Source organism: Apodemus sylvaticus, chromosome 19, assembly GCF_947179515.1.
Source record: "Apodemus sylvaticus chromosome 19, mApoSyl1.1, whole genome shotgun sequence".
Taxonomy (NCBI): Eukaryota; Metazoa; Chordata; class Mammalia; order Rodentia; family Muridae; genus Apodemus; species Apodemus sylvaticus.
Genome location: NC_067490.1, coordinates 57,760,697 through 57,780,822, shown reverse-complemented (window position 1 = coordinate 57,780,822; position 20,126 = coordinate 57,760,697). Strand labels below are relative to the sequence as shown.

Below are 20,126 nucleotides of genomic sequence, written 5' to 3'. Positions count from 1 at the left end.
TGGGTTGCATCATGCCACGTGTAGCTAGATAAGATGCCTCCGACACTGAATCACCAGGGTTTGTTTTTTTTGGGGGGGGGGATTTGTTTTTTCCTGAGACAGGGTTTCTCTGTGTAGTCCTGGCTATCCTGGAACTCAGTCTGTAGACCAGGCTGGCCTCAAACTCAGAAATCCGCCTGCCTCTGCCTCCCAGAATGCTGGGATTACAGGTGTGAGCCACCACCGCCCGGCTGAATCACCAATTTTAAACTAACCTTTTCTTAATAACACTATACCTTTTAAATCATAACCAATTAATTTATAACTCTATAGTCAAGATATGTAAAACCTTATACTATTAAGACCAATTAAAAACAAGAATAAAGCAATTACACAAATTTCATAAATTAAACCAAAGTTTTCCCAAACTGAAGGGTATTGGCCCTTTAAGAGAAAAAAAGTTGAGTACTCTGCCACTGCCTCTTTAGCATATCCTACCGGCCTGCACCACGAGAACCGGCTGCTGTGCGCAGGGTTTTGTTGCTGTTGTTGTTGTTGTTGTTTTTCTAGCTATGTTTGACTTCTACTTAAGAATGTGAAGCACCTTGAATTAGCCTCCTCTGTGTAAACTAGGACTGACAGGACTACCAGCAAATAATTTTTTTTTCTTTTTAACATAAAACATAAAAACAACCAATCATTCAGCTAAACAAAACAATGGACAACACAAATTGACACACATATAAACAAGTTTTGGTGCACCAAGGACAAACAACAGACAGCGAGGGAACTTGATGTCCCAAAGAGATCCAAATATCTTAACCTGAACTAAGGAGATCTCCAGTAGATTTCAGAGAGAAAACAGGACCATCTCTCATTTTCCTGTTCTCATCAGGAGATTTTGAAATAGCTTCCAACCTTTTTTTTTTTTTTTTTTTTTTTGATATCGTGCCCTACACATGGAAAAACTGTTTTTCTGAAACCTGCGTTTTTTCTCTTGTTTAAGATTTAACAAGGGGGAAGTGGGGGGTGCCTAGGTGAACACACATACCTGTAGAGAGAGGTGGGAGGGGAGGAGAGTCCAGGAATTTCTTTGCAGTCCAGGTCTTACATGCTGCGGTAAGCGGTTTTTTGTCCGGCTGCCTCAGCAGCAGTCTCTGACTTCCAAAGAAAAAAATTTCCCTCAGAGAAAGCTCAGCTTGGGCCAGCTGGATAAATTCCTCGGGTGTCAGCCAGCCCTCAGCAGAAGATTCTAAGTGCCAAAGTGAAAGTCCACCCATAGGCTGTGACTGTGGACTTTAATTCTTCTAAAATTTTAAAGGAAGGGGCTTGTTTTGGCTCTGGCTTTTTCTAGGCATTTGTCTTTGAAATAAATCTTGAAGTTAGAGTGACCATTTGTCCCTCGTAGCTCCTTTAAGAGGGTTACTTGCTCTCTGCAGCTTTTCTCCTCCAAGTTGGCTTTCTCCCGGGGCCGGGGGTCTCTTAACTTAATGGCATATCAGCAGGGGATGGTCCCTTTCTCATAGTTTCTTGTAGGTTCTTAATTTCTAAAGAAAGTTCTCCTAATTCTTGTTGCAAATGTAAGACCTGTCTGAGCCCGGTGATTTGTGCCTGAAGCGCAGCTTTTGTTTGGGTTAATCCTTCAACCACTGAAATCGACAGAGGCCCAGGAGCGACTGACGGCATCCAAGGTAAGTATGGTGGGGGCCAAGTGAATCCATGTCTTTGTGTGAAAAAGACTCGAGATTCTCGGGGTCCGTCACCATACCTCTCCTCTTCTAACTCAGCCTCGGAGGCTGGGTATAATTTTGAGTCTGAGGAGCGGTGCGGGCGGCACTTGTTTTTGGTTTCATTTTGGCTTTTTGAAATCTCCTTAAGAGAAGGGTATATACTTCTAGGAATTTGGGGGTCCTCTAGGGGTCATATAATCTTTGGAGGAGGGTCCTCCATATCCCCAGGCATATCTACAATCACAGAGGGACATAGAGAGCGTGGCTCACCCTCACCGCTTTTGCTTTTGCGTGACGGCGGTCTTGAAGTTTGCAGATGGGTGCTCTCCCCTCTATTCTCAGCATTTATTATTATGTCCCATATAAGGCCCCAGTAACTAAAAGATGCATCAGACACTGGTTCACCTGTTTTAAATCTTATTAATTTCTTTTTTAAAATATTTTTATTTTCTATATTCTTGTTTGCATTCCAAATGATTTCTTTACCAACCCTATTCCACATTAGCGGGTGAATGTCAGGTCCACTTAAAACTAACCAAGGGCATTTTTTATCAATAAAACAAAAGAACTTAATTAAATCTTTTTTCTTAACTCTTATTCCTCTCTCCCTGAGTGATTGCTTGATTTCTCCTATAAAAGAAGCTTCTTTTGATAATTGTTTCCCCATGACAATTGGACGACAAATTTTTGACCACTTACCTGCCCCTCCAGTGACGCATGAGCAATGCGGTCTGTGGGGTCCTCCTTTTCCCGGGGGTTTCTCCTCCATCGTCCAGTAGTTGGCCGTACTTCGGGTCCCTGTTTGGGCACCACTATGACCCATCCAGCAGGTCCAGTTATTCAGGGTTCCGAAGGGGTGCTACCTGAGGGTCAAAGGGGGAAGAGGGAAAGGAGACCAGACAAAGGGGGGGGGTTCAATTGTCAAGGTCTTGTTTAATTTTCCAGGGCACACAGGTTTTAAGCTTTCAGAGGAAGGGCTCGCCTCGAGGCAAGAACAAAGGAGGGAGGGGCATTCTTGCTGTATCAGCAGGAAGAGATAAGGGTCCTCTGGTGGAGACATCTGATGTTTGCATAGTCTGGAGCATCCCGAGGTTATCTCAGGACTGCCCTTCGACTGGCAGTTCATGGGGAGAGGCTCTTCTTTGTTTTACTCAGGATCTCTGCCCTGCCAGCCCTCCGGGCTGTTAGTGAGGGTCCATTATGGCTTCCCACACATATACAGGAATTGAAGTGTGTTTACAAGTGATGGAAGATTAATGTAAAAGGTTAGCTAGTGTCAGATAATTGGATTCTGGATGTCATTCCATAAGAAAAGAAACCAGAGTTCCATGGAGAAGTAGCAGGATCATTTCAAAGATAAGACAACAAACCATCTAAATCATGAAGCACATACAACATGCTGAAAAGATACAGGAGCCAACATGGAAGAGCTTTCATGGCCAAAGTTGAAGCAATTAGAGCACTAAAACAATTAATGGCAGAAGTTATAATAATATACAAAATAAAATCTTGAGTCTTTATGTATATAATGGAACAAAAATAAAATTCCAATTAAATGTGCAGAAAGTTTGAAAGAAATAAAAAAATTACCATTGCACTAAAACTGCAGTATTGATTCATCCAAACAGAAAGACAATATTTATCTACTCCTCAGACTCATTGTTCTGTGCCTACTTACATGCAGTAAGGACCATTACAGCTAAAGTGTTAGGGAAAATTCACTGAGATGTTGAAAACAGTGCCTAATGTTTTGAAGAGGCACGGATTATTTTCATAGTCTCTCAGTATTTCTTCTATGGCTTCTATTATTTTAAAAGGAAATACAAAAGGAAAAATCTTTACAATATTTTGAATTACAAAAGAAAAAATAGTTTAAAATAATATCATTGCTCCTTAACCGGGTGATTAAGATACCATGCATCTCCCTAATGTTGAACTGAGATAAACAAAGCAAGAAATACTTTTTGGTATTTGTGCTAAATATATATGACCTCAACCTAAAAGAGAGAAATCCAAATTCAGAGACATTCTAGCAAAATAAGTAATTATTTCTCTTCAAAGGTGAGGTTACCAAAGATAAAAATAGTAATGAACTATCACAGACTAGAATAAATTAAGATATATAATAAATAAATGTCAACTGGATTTCTGGATTGGACAGTGGAATAGAAGATGTACAGTACTAGAAATATTTCTGTCATCTTTAGGACAACATATCATGAAACTTGTAATATTTTACTTTTTCCAATGTCCTAATTTTGAGAATTAGTCGTTAGAATATAGAATATAAAATTCAGGAATAGGGGTAAGATATGAAACATTAGTACTGCTTCCTATGGTTTAATATGACTTTCCTGTACAGATTGATTTCTGATTTTTTTATTATGTATTTATTTACTTTATTAATTTATTTACATCTCAAATGTTGTCCCCCTCCCTGTCCCCTTCACAGAGTCCCTTTCTCCATCCCTCATCCCCTTCTTCTGATTTCTTCTTTCAAAAAGGCAAAAGCAACATAGTGAAATGGCATTCTCAAGTAATTATAAGGCATGCTTAGTCGATGAATAGATGCCTAATACCCTCTGTGTATATTCATTTGGCCATGAATTTGAAAATCTACAATACTAATAGTGTAAACATCAGGAAATAGCTTCAAAAATGATCTTCAAAAATGAAATATCTCTGGCTCCCTGCCTCTCAAAACTAGAAGAACCCCTTCTTACCCAACATACCATTTCATGCTATGAACAAGAAAGTTAAGGCACGATTCTTGCCAAGAGAACTCATGTGCATATGAAAACTATAAAGCACTGTAAGAGCAAAACTATTCTTGTAACATACATAGAGAAAAAATGATCGGTCAAGAAGAAAACCAAATAGGAACCTGCCTGGATTCAACTGAAGAGAGCCAAAGAGACAGAGCCTGAGCTCCTGTAGTGTATTCTGCGTGAGTTATGGGATAATACCTGCAAAAGGACACATGCAGAAAACAACAAACTAAACACACGCTACCATACTTATAAAAGTTTAACAAGTATGTGGAAAGTATCATTTTTCAGCTATATGTGAGTATACTATTGTTTATTAATTTCTCTGTTATATTTTGAGAAAGATTTTAAGTGATCCAGGTGATCATATCACTTTTCATGTATTTGCATTATAGAATGTTTATTTGAATATGATTGTCACTGTAAATATTAGTATAAATCAAATTATGTCAACCAAGAACATTCTGTTTTTATACTTTTTCTTTAACATGTATGAGCGTTTTCCTTGCATGTATATCTGTATACTAAATGAATGCCTAGTGCCCAGGAGGCAGAAGAGTGTGTCAGATCCTCTGAGACTGAAGTTACAAATAGTTGTGAGCTATCACATGGGAGCTGGGAATTGGTCCCTGGTTCTCTGGCAGAACAGACAGTTATCTTAATCACTGAGGCATTTCTTCATCTCCAGGAAAAGCCATTTTTATAAATATAGTACTTAAGCTGACCTGTCTTCTGCATAGACCTCTTTTTAATCTGTGACAATTTAATTTTAAACACACACACAACTGCTTCTTATCTTCATGTAGGCTTATTTTTTATTTATTTATTTATTTATTTATTTATTTTATTCACTTTACGTCCTACATACTGCCCCCCTCCAGCTCACCCCTCCCACAATCCTTCCCACATCCCCAGTCTTCTCTGAGCAGGTTGGGGCCCCATGGATATCCACTCACCTTGCATATCAAGTCTCTGTGATGCTAAGCACATCCTCTGCTACTGAGCCCAGCTAGACAATGGTGGAGAGGTAGAGGACACATCCAGAAAGAGACAGAGACCTGGGATAAGGGGGATGCCCAAAAATCAATGGAGGTTTCCTTAGCTGTGACTCACAGCATTGATGATAGCAAACATGAAGAGGCCATCTCCTGTAGCCAGGCAGGAACCCTAATGAAATGATAGGAACACCAACTTTCAATCCAAAATGTATCCTATCTACAAGAAATGCAGGAACAGGAGATGGAGCAGAGACTGAAGGAACTTCCAACCTACAGCCAGCCCAACTTGAGACCCATCTCATGGACAAGAGTGTCAGCACCAATTCCTGACACTATTAATGACATTCTGTTATGCTTATAGACATGAGTCTAGCATGGCTTTCCTCTGAGAGGCTCCACTCTGCAGCTGACTCAAACAGATAAAGACACCCATAGCCAAAACATGAATGGAGCTTGGGGATTCTTAGGGAAGAACAGAAAGGAAAGGAATGTGGCCTCTGAGGGAACTCCACAGGAAGACCACAGAGTCAACTAACCTGGACCCTTCTGGCTCTTAGAGACTGAACCATCAATCAAGGAATATACACAGGTTGGGCCTAGGCCTCCCAGAACCTATGGAGCAGATGTGTAGCTTTGTCTTCATGTGGGTCCTGAGCAACTGGAGTGGGGGATATCCCAAAACCTATTATCTGTATGTGGGATATCTGTGTCTTTTAAAAATTTATTTGTTTGTTTGTTTGTTTGTTTATTCACTTTACATCTCAATATCAATGCCCCCACTCCTCCTAGTACTCCCTTCCAAATATCCTCCTCTACTTCCTCTTCCCCTTCTCATTTGAGAAGAGGGACCTCCCCTCTGTGTATCACAACCCCCTCTTCTTCCTGGCACTTCATTAACTGCAGGATTTGGTGGATCCTCTCTCACTGAGTCCAGACAAAGCAACCCATTTAGGGAACAGAATCCACAGTCAGGCCACAGTTCCAGGGAAAGCTACCACTCCAGTTGTTGGGGGACCCGCATAAAGACCAAGCTATACATCTGCTACCTATGTGCTGAGAGCTTAGGTCCAGTTCATGTTCACACTTTGGTTGGTCCTTTAGTCTCTGGGATTCCCAAAGAGACCAGGTTAGTTGACTCTATTAGTCTTCCTGTGGAGTGCCTATCCTCTTCCGGTCCTCAATTCTTCCCCTCTCTCTTCCAAAAGACTCCCCAAGCTCCACGAATATTTGGTTGTGGATCTCTATTTTTGTTTCTGTTAGCTGTTGGTTGGAGCCTCTCAGAGGTCAGTTATGCTAGGATCCTGTCTGCAAGCATTATAGAGTACCTTTAATAGTATCAGGGATTGGTGTTTGCCCATTGGATGGATCTCAATCTGGGTCAGTCATTGGTTGGCCATTCTGTCTCTGTTCTATCTTTATCTCTGCACATCTTGTATGCAGGGCACATTTTGAGTTGAAGGTTTTGTGGGTGGGTTGCTGCCCTTATCCCTTCACTGGAAGTCATACCTGGCTACAGGAAGTGACCAATTGAGGATCCATATCCCCCACTGCTATAATTTTTAGCTAGAGTCAGTCACCAGCATAAACACCCTGGGGACTCCCAGGGTGGTTCCCCTCTTCACCCCCCATCCCTGTCCCAGGTCTCTAGCACTTCCTAGAAATGCACTCGCCCCCACATAAGATTTCTACTTTCTCTCCTGTGCTTTCCCTACACCTACTCCCCCAGAACCCACTCCCTTCCCAATCACCCCTTCCACACAGTTCCCTCCATCCATCCACCTCAATATCTGTTTTGCTAAATGCATTGTAAAATCAGCATTTAGGAAATAATATTATATAAGTATTTAATGTCAATTACAGTATAAGAAGTATTTTATAAGTAATAATGGTAGATATGAACATATAAATTCTAAAGAGGCAAAAATTACTAAATATATTGTTAGAAGACATGAAGAAAAACCATTTATATATTCTATTAAGTTATATCATAAAGGAATGTGTAAAATGAGTGACATCACACAATTTTATTATTTTAAAGCTCTGTTTATTGCAAACCTTTATACACTGAAAATTATGACTGCTTAAACCTGCGTGAGTGTAGTTTGTTGTAAAGTTAAAGTTTAGATATACAGGTTGATGACAACAGCTATTTCAGACTCACAAGGGGATACATCAGGGTGTTATCTGTTACCTTGCCTATGTCTTCTTTCCTTTATTCCTTTATTCCTAAAGACTCATCTTATTTGCAGCCCCTGCTGAGAGTGAGACTAATCAGAAGAAAATGCCTAAGCATATATAACCCAGAATCCCCTAATGAAAAGGGTAAGGATAAACATGTCCAAATAATATACTTAATGGAAACTTTCTGGTAGATCTTAACACTTGAAACAAAGTACAAAGAGAAACCCCACTTCCTAGAGTATTATCACATACAGGACAGACAAAAACTGTATCCGTGAAGTTGAAGATTTCTTTGGCAAGAAAAGTAGTTCATCCCTTGACAGCTGTGTCCTATGTCCATTATTAGAACAATGGCCATGCTTTATGAATGTAAACAAATAAAATCATATCAGTTTTAATTTCTCCTGAAAGAAAATATATAACATTCCAGAGATGAAATAAAAGAATTTAAATTAGTTGGTATCAAAATGCTATTAAATTTTTCTGCCTACTTTTATTTAATAATTTTGACTGTTCCTACTATGACAAGAAAAGGCAGTTATATAATGTCTTATGATCCCCAAAGCCTGAAACATTGTGAAAGATTGTCTTATTTCTCCCTAACTTGGATCTCTGGTCACCGACCTTTGCATTGTTCATCTAAATCCTTTGTTTCTCAAATAGATCAGAGGTGAGGGTGTCACTACCATGTAGAAGACTGAAAGGGATATTTTTACTTAAATAAAGGAACTTTACTCTTGGCCCAGAAACAGAGGCAAGCCCGAACAAGCCCTGGAATGCAGAGCCCACCATCAAGGCTGTTAAGACATTAAGAGAGCTACCTCCACAGAGTCAGGGACCATCTGGGCTCTTTCTCCCTGCCCAACCCCAGCCCCTCTGTTGTAACAGATAAGCTTCCCGCCCTTCCCCATCACCTACGCACCGACCCGCATGTACTACCCGCTGATGTAATTATATGAGTTACCCAATCTTGTAAAAGCACACGAAACCCCCTCACCTTTCCTATAAAAACCCCCAGTTTTTGAGTCTCGGGGTCGGCCCCTCTGTCTTTTGTACAACATATGTGTCGACCCGGAGCTCCGCCATTAAAACTACCTCATGTGTTTGCAGCAAGTTGGTGTCTCGTGCTTCTTTGGGTGTGCGCCGATCTGGGACTCGAGTGGGGTCCCTCATTTGGGGGTCCTACCAAGACCAAGGAAATTTTCTGTACTTACATGCATTTGGGTGCATGTAAACAGAACTTTCAGTTCCAAAGAACAAAACACCAGGCAGTTGTGGCACATGCTTTTAATCCCAGCATTTGGGAGGCAGAGACAGGTGGGTTTCTGAATTCAAGGCCGGCCTGGTCAACGGAAAGAGTTCCAGGACAGCCAGGACTACACAGAAAAACCTTGTCTTGAAAAACAAAACAAAACAACAACAACAACAACAACAACAAAAGAACAAAAACATGGCCATAAAAAGGGACCCACAAGAACCAACAGCTTTCTTCCTGCTGTCAGTGAACTTTATTTTCAGCACACTCGTAAAAATGCAAGCAATAAGATAATGCGATATTCCCCTAGAGGAATTGTTGCCTAAAGGAAAGGAAATGCTGAGATGAGATGTTCTAGGGATGTTAAAGCCATGAAAGTAATGGCTTCTTCACCAGGGGAGACTTTTTATACATAAAAATCATGCATCCAGTGGTGGCTACCCATAAATAATTGAAAAACTAGAGTGGTGTGATTAACAATAGACAAAGATCTGCTAAACAAAGAAAGTAATCAATTTATACAACTAATAACAAAGCACTGTGTTATATGTTTTTTTGAAATACTATATTCACTAAAAAGAGAAGCCAGCTCTGGATTTCCTCAGCTTTTAAACAAACTTCCTTTTACTTTTCTTAGAACATGAGAAGGAATTGCCAACCTACCAAAAGAAAAGCAATCCAGCCAATCTGTGTGAGGACAGTTAACTTCTACATGACTATCCACAAGCACACACACACACACACACACACACACACACACACACACACACACTTCTGATTTCTGCCTCCTCTCCCTGAGTATCCAGGTGCACACTTAAATGAAGTGGAGCCAGGAAGCCATAGGCCAGCAGGATCTTGGTCTGATTGCAAATGAGCTGAGGGGATTCCTCAAAGGATTTCAGTGTTACAGCTCTTTTAGAAGGTATTCAGTGAAACAGCTTGTACATATATTTTATTCAGAGTGAACAAAGGCTATAAAAACCTAAGAGATCAGAAAAGGGTTTCCAGGTGAATTTACATTGATTGAGGGTTAAGGTACTGGGAATGCCTCATTTTCATGAAGAGGCATTCCAGGTGTTTGCTTGCTGGGCAGATTTTATAAGGAGAAAGGGAGTTCATGCCTTAATTTAACCAAGGACTATGTGAAATTCCTCAGAGAGGATGCGGGGCAGGAGGGGCAGGTTCCCCAGATAAAGTCAGGCAGAGAAAAAGAAGCACTACTGGGAAAGGAAGTTCCCCTAGTTATGCCAAGCTCAGGGAAGCTGTCTGGTCATAGTAGAATAAAACCTTAATAACAGAGCTTCCCAACATCTCCCCCTATTTTATTTTATAATGGAGAGATGTCATCACATGCTTTGAGAACCTTATATCCTGTATTTGAGGAGTCTAGGGTCTGATAATGCACCATAACCTAGTTGTTGGTAATTCTGGCAATGATAGTAACCTGTCATCTGAGAAATTACATAAGGGAAGGAACAAATACCAAAATAAAACACGACTAAATCAGAAGGCTAAAAAGGTATTGGAGCCCAGATAAGAAGGAGTTATTGAATCAACTTAATTGCTCACTTGGTTGAAATCTCAAAAGCAAGTTTGTACAGAGTTTTTCTGAGAGTATTAATATTAGTCTTAAACATCATTTGATTCAATTACATAGATGCAACATTCTTTTTCCCATATTACAGAAGTCACTGCCATATTCACACAGGAGGTGAGATATTATTATAAACACATCCCTAAAATAATCAGGGATATTAACCTCTCAAAGACATTTTTCACTTCCATTCTACACTGTACAACTGTACTGCATATAATGAACTACCACTGTATCAATGTACATAATCACATCCAGTCATTCATCTCCCTCCTACAAAATGTAATATTAAAAGTATCAAAACTATTTTCATATTTTCCTAAAGTTTATTTTAAGTTATAGGTACATATTACAGAGACTATTTTGTGCACATAAATGTCTATAAATACACATATGAAATTAAAGATATGCCCCTAGAATCATTGCAGGTGTGACTGCTGTGTCATATGTGCATCAAAAGACAGCAGAAAGAAGAGACCTACAAACATCTGAGTGATTAGTAGCTTAACATTACTAGAAGAAAAAAGAGAGAGAGAGAGAGAGTCTGAGACAATCACCAGACAAATGTCACGGTGCCTGAGCAGATAGCTACTCTAAGATGACCATTAGTCTGCTGTCTTGCAGTTCTGAGCAGGGGCAGATCATATCCCAGATGACCCTTTCCTGGAGCCACAGGGCACAAGCACAGCATAGCAATCCTGAGATCACTGCTGTGTTGACCACAGACACTCAGAGACCTCAGATTCCACTAAAAGGAGCAAGTAGTAGAGAAATAGAAAAGAAAAAAATAGAAGGATATGAGCACAATATAAAGAGGAAGAACTGGAGTCTCAACGGTAGTGAGGAATAGTTTTATATGAGTAGCTAGTAATGCCACCTAGGACCATGGTGGATTTCTGGCCTGTGCTGCTACCACAGTCTGTATTTTGCTCTATGGTTCAGCAACATCAGGGATCTATCACCAAAAAGCAGGTGGATTTCCCTGGTCTAGGCTGAGACAGTGTTCATGTCTGAGGGCTATGCAGAAATGACCCAACCCTCAACCTAGACATCATGGGAGAGCTGGCCCTAGGTGCATTAAATCAAGAGAGCTGTCCATGCCCCTCACCTGCTGCAGTACTTAGGAAAACAGGCCCTACACCTAACAGGGGCAGCATAGTACAGTTGGGTTTTAGATAAGCTGGCTCCAAAGGCAGGAGTGTGGGAGAGCCAGCACTACATCATATCTGATAAGTGGTCAGTGGCATCTGCAACGGAAAGATTCCCCCTCCCTTTACCTTTGTCACCTACAGTGGATAAAAGAACTGACCACAACAGGGTCAGGAGACCAGGAGAGCTATCTTTGTCACTCAACTCCTGCAGCACTCAGACAGTAGGCCCTACACCTTGCCTGGACAGCATGATAAAGCTGACCCTGGTTGTAGGGTCTGCTGGTGAGCGGACTCCAAGAGTGTGAGAGGAGGAGAGCCAGTGAGCTAACAAGCTCAGATACCTCTCAAACACAGATCTAGGACTTTGAATTAGCCCACCCCAAAATCTATCCGATTGATGAACAGCTGGGGTTATGAAGGGGCCAGTCCTATGTATCCAAACTACAGGACCTCCATGACACAGGGCAACAATAGGATATCCAAGAGGCATCCCAGTGACATTCTAATATTGATAGAATAACTGAAGTCACAAGACTCCTACCAGACCAATGAGTCATTGCAATGAATATTTGCAAGAAGTGTGGACAAAAGGCATTGAAATAAAAATTTTTAGTTTCTTTGGAAAATTAGTTATGTCAAATGATGTTTTGCTGGGGCACACAGGTAAAAGGATGTCTTGCTAAAGCAAACACATGAAAAGAATGTTTTCCTGAAATTGACACAGGTGAAAGGATGTTTTGAAATACCAAACACATGTAGGGACCTGTGATAGAGTATTAATATGACCCAATAGACAGTAGGAGATGAACATTGGGCATTGGTTTGGTTTGCTCTGCCTAGCTATTCTTTGCTAATGACACACATGTGTTGGTTGGCTTACATAGCATTGTTGAACTTGTGGTAACAATGATACCACCCAAGAATCTCACCCAAGAACTGCTTGTGAGGTTCCTGCTTCACTGACCTTACCTCAGGTTCATTGGTGAGCTTTGCAGGTTCTTCAGACAAGAATATCAGATTCCCTAGAAATGGAGTTGTGTATAGTCATGGGCCACAATATGGATTCCGGGAATTAAATCCAGGTCTCCTGCAAGTGCAACAAGTACTCTTAACCACTGAGCCATCTTTCCAGTCCTAGAATGCTCTTTAAAAAATACATATAACCAAGTCTGATTAGTGCTGCTTGCATACACACAATTCATATGCAGAGTTCTCTATCCAGGGACCCCATCACTGAGAAAAATGATAGGCAACTTCATTGGTTCACTGGTAGGCAACTCAATGAAATTTCAATAGCCTATATTGTTTTGGGAAGCCTATTAACAAACATTTCAAGGGTTGGGGATACCCCATACCTGTGATTACAGGTTCTTGTTTGCTTGTTTGTTTGTTTGTTTGTTTGACATACTCTGGAAGGAGCAGTATACCTCTGATTATTTGTTAGATATTTTTATTAATATCCACAAAAACAATGCTTAAATAAAAATTAATAAATTTGTAAGTTGAATTTAGATAACATTAAAATAACTTGGTGTACTAATATTGAGTTTTCCTTTATTTCTTTGAATTATGACTTGAGAAATACCCAGAATTGAGTATACTGACTTTTCTTTTGAACCAAGAACAAAAAATAAATTACTAATTTATAAAAAGTCATAGGTTATTCTAAGAATCCTATTATGTAATTTATAACCTGATATCAGTAAATTTCATAAATGTATTTGAGAAAAAAACTGACAAATATTTTTACCTGAACTTTCAGTATTGCACAAAATAATTGTGAACCCAAGACTTCATTTTTCTGGCACTAAGATCAAACTACCTGAAAAAGAACTTTTCTTGTAAAATATTCAGTATTATAGCTCAGAACCACATATTGCAGAACTCAATTTAATCCTTGTCTTTCAGTTAAATATTTTCCTCTTTCTTAAGTATTTACTTTCAACCATAATAACCAACATAAATATGTTTGCAAGTAAAAACACAAGGCATATAAATTCATCTGACTTCATCCTCCCATATTAGTTTGTATATCTACTAATTGCACTTTATCCTACATTGCATTAAGGGATACCTGGCAAGTCTTTGTCACTTAAAAAATTAAGAAAAACATCATCACCAGGTATCACTCTTTTACATTCTCCTTCTATTTTTTCAAACCTATTTTAATTTCTTAAAAATAAAGTGCTCACAAAAAGGGACCTAGCATGATAGCACTCTGGAAGACCCAACACTCAGCTGAAAGAGACAGATGCAGATATTTGCACCCAACTAATGGACAGAAGCTGCTGGCTTACCACAGTGGTTGAATTAGGGAAAAGCTGGAGGAGGAGGGTGACCCTATAGGAGGACCAGTAGCCTCAATTAATCTGGAACCCCAGGATCTTGTAAACAGTGGACCACCAACAGGCAGCATACACCAGCTGATATGAGGCCCCCAACACACATTCAGTAAAGGACTGCCAGGTCTGTGTCCATTCAGAGATGATGCACCTAACCCTCAAGAGACTGCTGGCCTCAGGGAGTTTAGAGCTCAGGTAGGCTGGAGGATGGGGACATCCATGTGGAGACAGTGGGAGGGGAAGAGGTATGGGATGTGGAACAGTAGGAGGGTGGATGGGTTTGGCAGAGTGGGGAATAAAATACAGAATGTATAAAAATAATTAATTTTGGGGCTGGAGAGATGGCTCAGCGGTTACGAATACTGACTGCTCTTCTGAAGGTCCTGAGTTCAAATCCCAGCAACCACATGGTGAGTCACAACCATCTGTAATGAGATATGATGCCCTCCTCTGGGGTGTGTGAAGACAGCTACAGTGTACTTACACATAATAAATAAATAAATAAATAAATAAATAAATAAATAAATAAATACATACATACATACATACATTTTTAAATGGGGGAAAAAGAAAAAATAAAATTCAGAAAAAGACTAGAGACTTGAACAGGCACTATGTATAAGCTCTCTCCATGATCCATTAAAAAAAGGTAAGCTAGTCAACTACTGTAGTCATCAGGTGTATGTAAAAGAAGATTATATAGCACGATGTCCTTTGCATACTACCAAAATGCCTGAAATTAAAGGACAGAGAATACTGAGTATGACGTATATGCATCTGCCTGCAGAGTGTCTATATGGAGTACAATGGATCCATCAACTCTGAAAGCATGCCTAATTTCTGACTAAAATATCCATTCTAAGAGCTCCTGTCAAAATACTTACATTTTTATTTACGCAAATATACATGCAAAAATATCTAGAGAAGCATTTTTTTTTATTAAAGACATAACTGAGAAACACAAAAATAGTCATTAACACAATAGTAAATAAATGGTTTATGGCATATTAAAACAACAAAATCCAGTGTGGGATAGAGGTTATACTCTGCTGTTAACATGGGCCACAATAAATGATTCTCAGAAAGATGTTGTTGAATTAATGGTGGTAGATACAAAAAACTGCAACACACAATTTTTCTTGCACCTTGTTAAATTCACAGTAATAGTTACACAGGGCTCAGTAAAACATATTCAATTGGGCCAATATAGATATGAAGAAAGGATGGAGAAATAGATATGTTAAACAAATTATTGATGGAAATTTAACACGGAAACTGTTGAAATTCCTTAAACATTCTATATAGGTAGGTTATGAAGGTAAAAGTTATTAGCTTTGTTTTTTTTTCTTATATTGAAATAACTGAAATATCAGAGATCACATAATCTCCTTCCAAATGGCCTTCTGGGAAGGTTCAGCTTTGGATGCAATACAGCATGAAACTAATTGCCATAATGGGAGACCTGGGCCCCTGTGATATTTCCATTACAGTGGCCTGTATCCTTGCACAATCTCTCCTGATTTGCTACTCATCAGAGAATTATATTCTCAAATAGTAGCACCTACACACAACACAGTGCTGAGACACTGATTGTCATTCAAGGTAATAACACTATGAGCTCTCTGGATCAGATTTCAATATTGTTTCAATGCTATTTTCCATATGAAAGAGTGAAGGAAATTATCTTCTGCACTAGTTTTCTACCACTTATGTCCTGATTTACATCTATGCATGTGTGAGATTCTTAACAAGATTCAGGTTTCAAGTGATGTTCGCTCACCTGGGTGAAAAGAGACAGCAAGGACCTCAGATGTGGTCAGGAGTATATCAGGGAGAAAAATAACTCTTCTAGAAACCCAATGAGCATATTCTAGTAGAGAGGTGGTCCACAGTCATGAATTTGTCTTATAAAATTCTTTGGAGGTTGCCCAAGTTTTTAAGTGTTTTAGAGGTAATATAGAATGTTTCATTTTATCAAGATGGGTTAGATGCCCACAAACAGGAGTCAGACAGAAGTGGTATGTCTACCATCATTTCATTTCTTTGATGACTTCAAAGTGAGAAAATGATAGCCATGTATTTGTGTTTGTATGCATGCATAGTTATATAACTATGTGCACATATTAGAATTGGAACTATATATTCAATATATGTTACAGTTACTCTAAGCTAATGCAATATGGGTACATATTATGCATATGCACATATAATAACAATGTGTATGTGTCTAGACTTATACATATTATCAGTATATATGTGTGTGTACATACACACAAAATGGTTTGCTCCTCAGGAATTCCTTTTTATCTTTTTATCACTGTGTAGCCCTCTTCCTAATTTCAGTCATCACTCAGATACTTCACATTGTTTTTGGCTGTTAGGTTCTGGATCCCTTACTCAGCCCTCCCTGACTTTATTTTCACTGACTTCTGTAACAGATTTACATAATAAATGAAATTTGTTAATAGTTAAGAAAAATTCATATGTTAAATCCACAATTAATTTTCCTAATAATAAGAAAATTATAGTATATGAAATGTAAGGAAGAATTTTAAGGTGTGAGTGGCTGTATGTCAAGTACCAACTGAATTACACATCAGTGTAGTGGTCACAGTTTGAGGCACAAAAGAAAGCAGTGAGTTCACCTTAGATGTTTGTATTTGTAAATATTGCAAGTTTCTTAAAGTTATTCCTTTAATCTTGTTGAGCAATTAATGATTGTTAGGTACACATAGAAGCATCCTTTTGCATAAGGATCCCTAATTATACTGGCAAATATACTCAATATATGTTACAGTCACTATAAGCTAATGCAATATGTATATATATATTATGTATGTGCACATATAATAACAATGTGTATGGGTCTTGATTTATGCAAACTAGGATCCCTAATTATACTGGCAAATATACCCTAAATTCAGATTCATCCACCTTCTCATTCAATATATAAATCCAGAAAGCCAGTAACGCTACCCACCACCATATAGCTATGGAACAGAGCTGTGTAAATGCAATCTAATCCCTATTTGCCGCAAGTTGGTAGCTGGTAGACTGGACAAGCTAATGATTCTTACAAGAAACATGTTTCTGAACACATGTATGCCTAAAATTTAAAATCCTGACATACATTTTAATGCAGTTTCATCAATACAAATATGTTTGATCTTTTACATCAAAAGTGGCCTTTATAATATCCAGAACCTGTTAATTTTTTAAAAAACTTTTTTTAAAAACTGCCTAATTTAAGGATTGTAGTTGAGGGAAGTAATTTTTTAAATAATTAACTAAGCATTAAAGACACTAAACTATTTTATTTAATTTGAATGAATTGTTATCAGCTATAAATGGCTGATACATTTACTCCTTTGATGTACTTTCTTCTGTGACAAACTCTGTCTCAGCTTCACACAGTTATTACTTAAGCAAAGACTTTAATTCTACAGTGTCTTTGTACTTCTCTAAAGATTCATATCCTTTCTGTGTCAAAATCTACTTCGATTTCCATAAGACCCTGCATAATAAATCAATGTGTTTGTTCAGTGTCAGTATTTTTAATTATTTTATAGACAATGATTTTATGACTTTCTATTAATCTAATATTTTCCTTCTTGTCTACACCAGGTGATAGGGATGATTAACAGTAGTGTCAACAGTGACTTCATTCTGGTGGGTTTCTCGGATCAGCCCCAGCTGGAAAGAAGACTCTTCATAGTAGTTTTAATTTCCTATATTCTCACTCTGGTGGGAAATACAATCATTATTCTGATCTCTTCAATAGATTCTAAACTCAAAACCCCTATGTACTTTTTCCTCACTCACCTCTCCTTCGTTGACATCTCTTTCACTACCAGCATTGTCCCCCAGCTGCTATGGAACCTAAAAGGACCAGCAAAGACTATCACAGTTATGGGCTGTGCAGTGCAGCTTTATGTCTCTCTGACTCTGGGCTCTACTGAGTGTATTCTCCTGGCAGTAATGGCTTTTGATCGTTATGCTGCTGTCTGCAAACCTCTCCACTATGTAGCTGTGATGAATTCACAGCTCTGCCGGGCTCTAGCAGGAATCTTGTGGCTCAGTGGAATTGGAAATGCTCTCATTCAAGGAACAATTACTCTTTGGCTCCCACGTTGTGGCCACCTGTGGCTCCACCATTTCTTCTGTGAAGTCCCCTCCATGATCAAGCTTGCCTGTGTGGACATTCATGCCAATGAGGTCCAACTCTTTGTAGCCTCATTGGTCTTGCTGCTCTTACCCTTAGCACTGATACTGACATCCTATGGACATATAGCCAAGGCAGTTATAAGAATCAAGTCATCCCAAGCTTGGCGTAGAGCCCTGGGCACATGTGGATCCCACTTGATGGTTGTGTCTCTCTTTTATGGGAGTATCACAGCCATCTACATCCAGCCGAACAGTTCATATGCCCACACCCACGGGAAGTTCATCTCTCTCTTTTACACTGTTATGACCCCAACCCTTAATCCCCTCATCTACACACTGAGGAATAAGGAGGTGAAAGGGGCTCTGGGACGACTCTTCAATAGAGCCTCTGGAACATGCAAACGAAGTAGAGCACGTGGCGACAAGATCCTGAACTGATCCTCTAGTGTATGATCTTGCACTGCAGTCATCTTGGCCTCTGAAGCTCACTATATAGTTTGCCATTGTTGTAATGCACTTCGCCTTGAGCCTGCTGTCTTCTCAGTCTCTTCCCAGGATGTTTTGGGACTTAGGTGAGGCAATATTTCCTTACATCCCTAGAAGTTCATGACTCTTTTGTTACTCATACTCTCCAATTTGTCCCATCCCTACTTTTTTTTCTCCTTGGCATATGAACTCACAAACATTATCATAATGTTCCATATCATGTCCCTCCCCAGGAATATTCTAATAATCCAAGAAAGCAACTATTCCCACTTTTACAGCAAACACCACCATTAATATTGCAGAAAACATTGGGGAAAATTAAACTACGTACTTGGGATTTTAACTCTACCATTTCTTTTCTGAGCTTGTGCAGATTTTAGTAAAATCTTCATTTTCATATTGAGTATTAATTTAAAAGTAATGTTCATTGTGATAACCAACTTATTTCATACTAAATGATAAATAGCATGTTTTCAAACTTCTATTTTTATGATTATAATGTTGATATATTCAGGCTTATCAAGTTTGATTATATCAAGTAATATTCCTTACCCAATTTGTATTTATGTATTTACTTGCATCCATATATGAATGAAAAAATAACCTACTTGAAAATGTGACCAAAATGAGGTAAACATTATTTCATATTACTTTGTAACATATACTTTTTAAATGTGATTTTTCAGGCTAGAGAGATGGCTGAGAATTTAAGAGCACTGGCTACTCCTCCAGGAGTCCTGAGTTCAGTTCCCAGCTACTACCTAGTGGCCCATAGCCATCTATAATGGGATCTGGTGATGTCTTCTGGCCTGAAGGCATACATGCAAGCAGAATGCTGTATACATAATAAATAAATAAACAAATCTTTAAAAATGTTATTCTTATGTCATTCAGTTTTATGAAATTATTTTTTATTTTATGGAGATTATAATTACATCTCTTCCCACTCTAAACCCTCCCATATGCCCCTCCTTGTTCAGTGTTGTGGTCTGAATATGCTTGGCGAAGGGAGTGGCACTATTAGGAAGCTAGAGTAGGTGTGGCTTTGTTGGAGGAAGTTTGTCACTGTTGGGTTGGGTTTTAAGATCCTCTTTCTAACTCCCTGGAAGACAGTCCTCTCCTGGTTGCCTTCAGATCAAGGTGCAAAACTCTTAGCTCTTTTTCTGGCACCGTGTCTGCCTGGATGTTGCCATGCTTCCTGCTATGATGATAATAAACTAACCCTCTAAATTTGTAAGCCAACCCTAAGTAAATGTTTGCCTTTATAAGAGTTGTCTTGTTAGTGTCTCGTCACAGAAATGAAAACCCTAACTAAGACCCTAATTACTTGATTTTAATGATGGCAATGGAATGAAAGGCATCCTCCCAAGACAGATGCTCTCTGTGTGGCAATAAATAGCAGCACCTGGAATAGGAAAAACTAACAGAGTTCAACTTCATGCTGTATTGGAATAGCTAGAAAACACTGAACAAGAAGT

The 20,126-nt window shown here is 39.0% G+C and overlaps 1 protein-coding gene and 1 pseudogene across 1 annotated transcript; both read left to right on the top strand.

Moving 5' to 3' along the window:
- The first annotated feature begins 10,911 nt into the window (after positions 1 to 10,911).
- On the top strand, positions 10,912 to 11,017 carry LOC127670275 (uncharacterized; annotated as a pseudogene).
- A 6,614-nt stretch (positions 11,018 to 17,631) lies between these two features.
- Positions 17,632 to 18,600, top strand: LOC127669268 (olfactory receptor 2G3-like). Its single transcript, XM_052163116.1, has one exon. The coding sequence runs from the start codon at positions 17,632 to 17,634 to the stop codon at positions 18,598 to 18,600; it is 969 nt and encodes a 322-aa protein (XP_052019076.1).
- The last annotated feature ends 1,526 nt before the right edge of the window (positions 18,601 to 20,126 follow it).

Excerpts from the sequence above, each read along its gene's own strand:
- LOC127669268 (XM_052163116.1), top strand. The coding sequence starts at position 17,632 with ATGATTAACAGTAGTGTCAACAGTGACTTCATTCTGGTGGGTTTCTCG.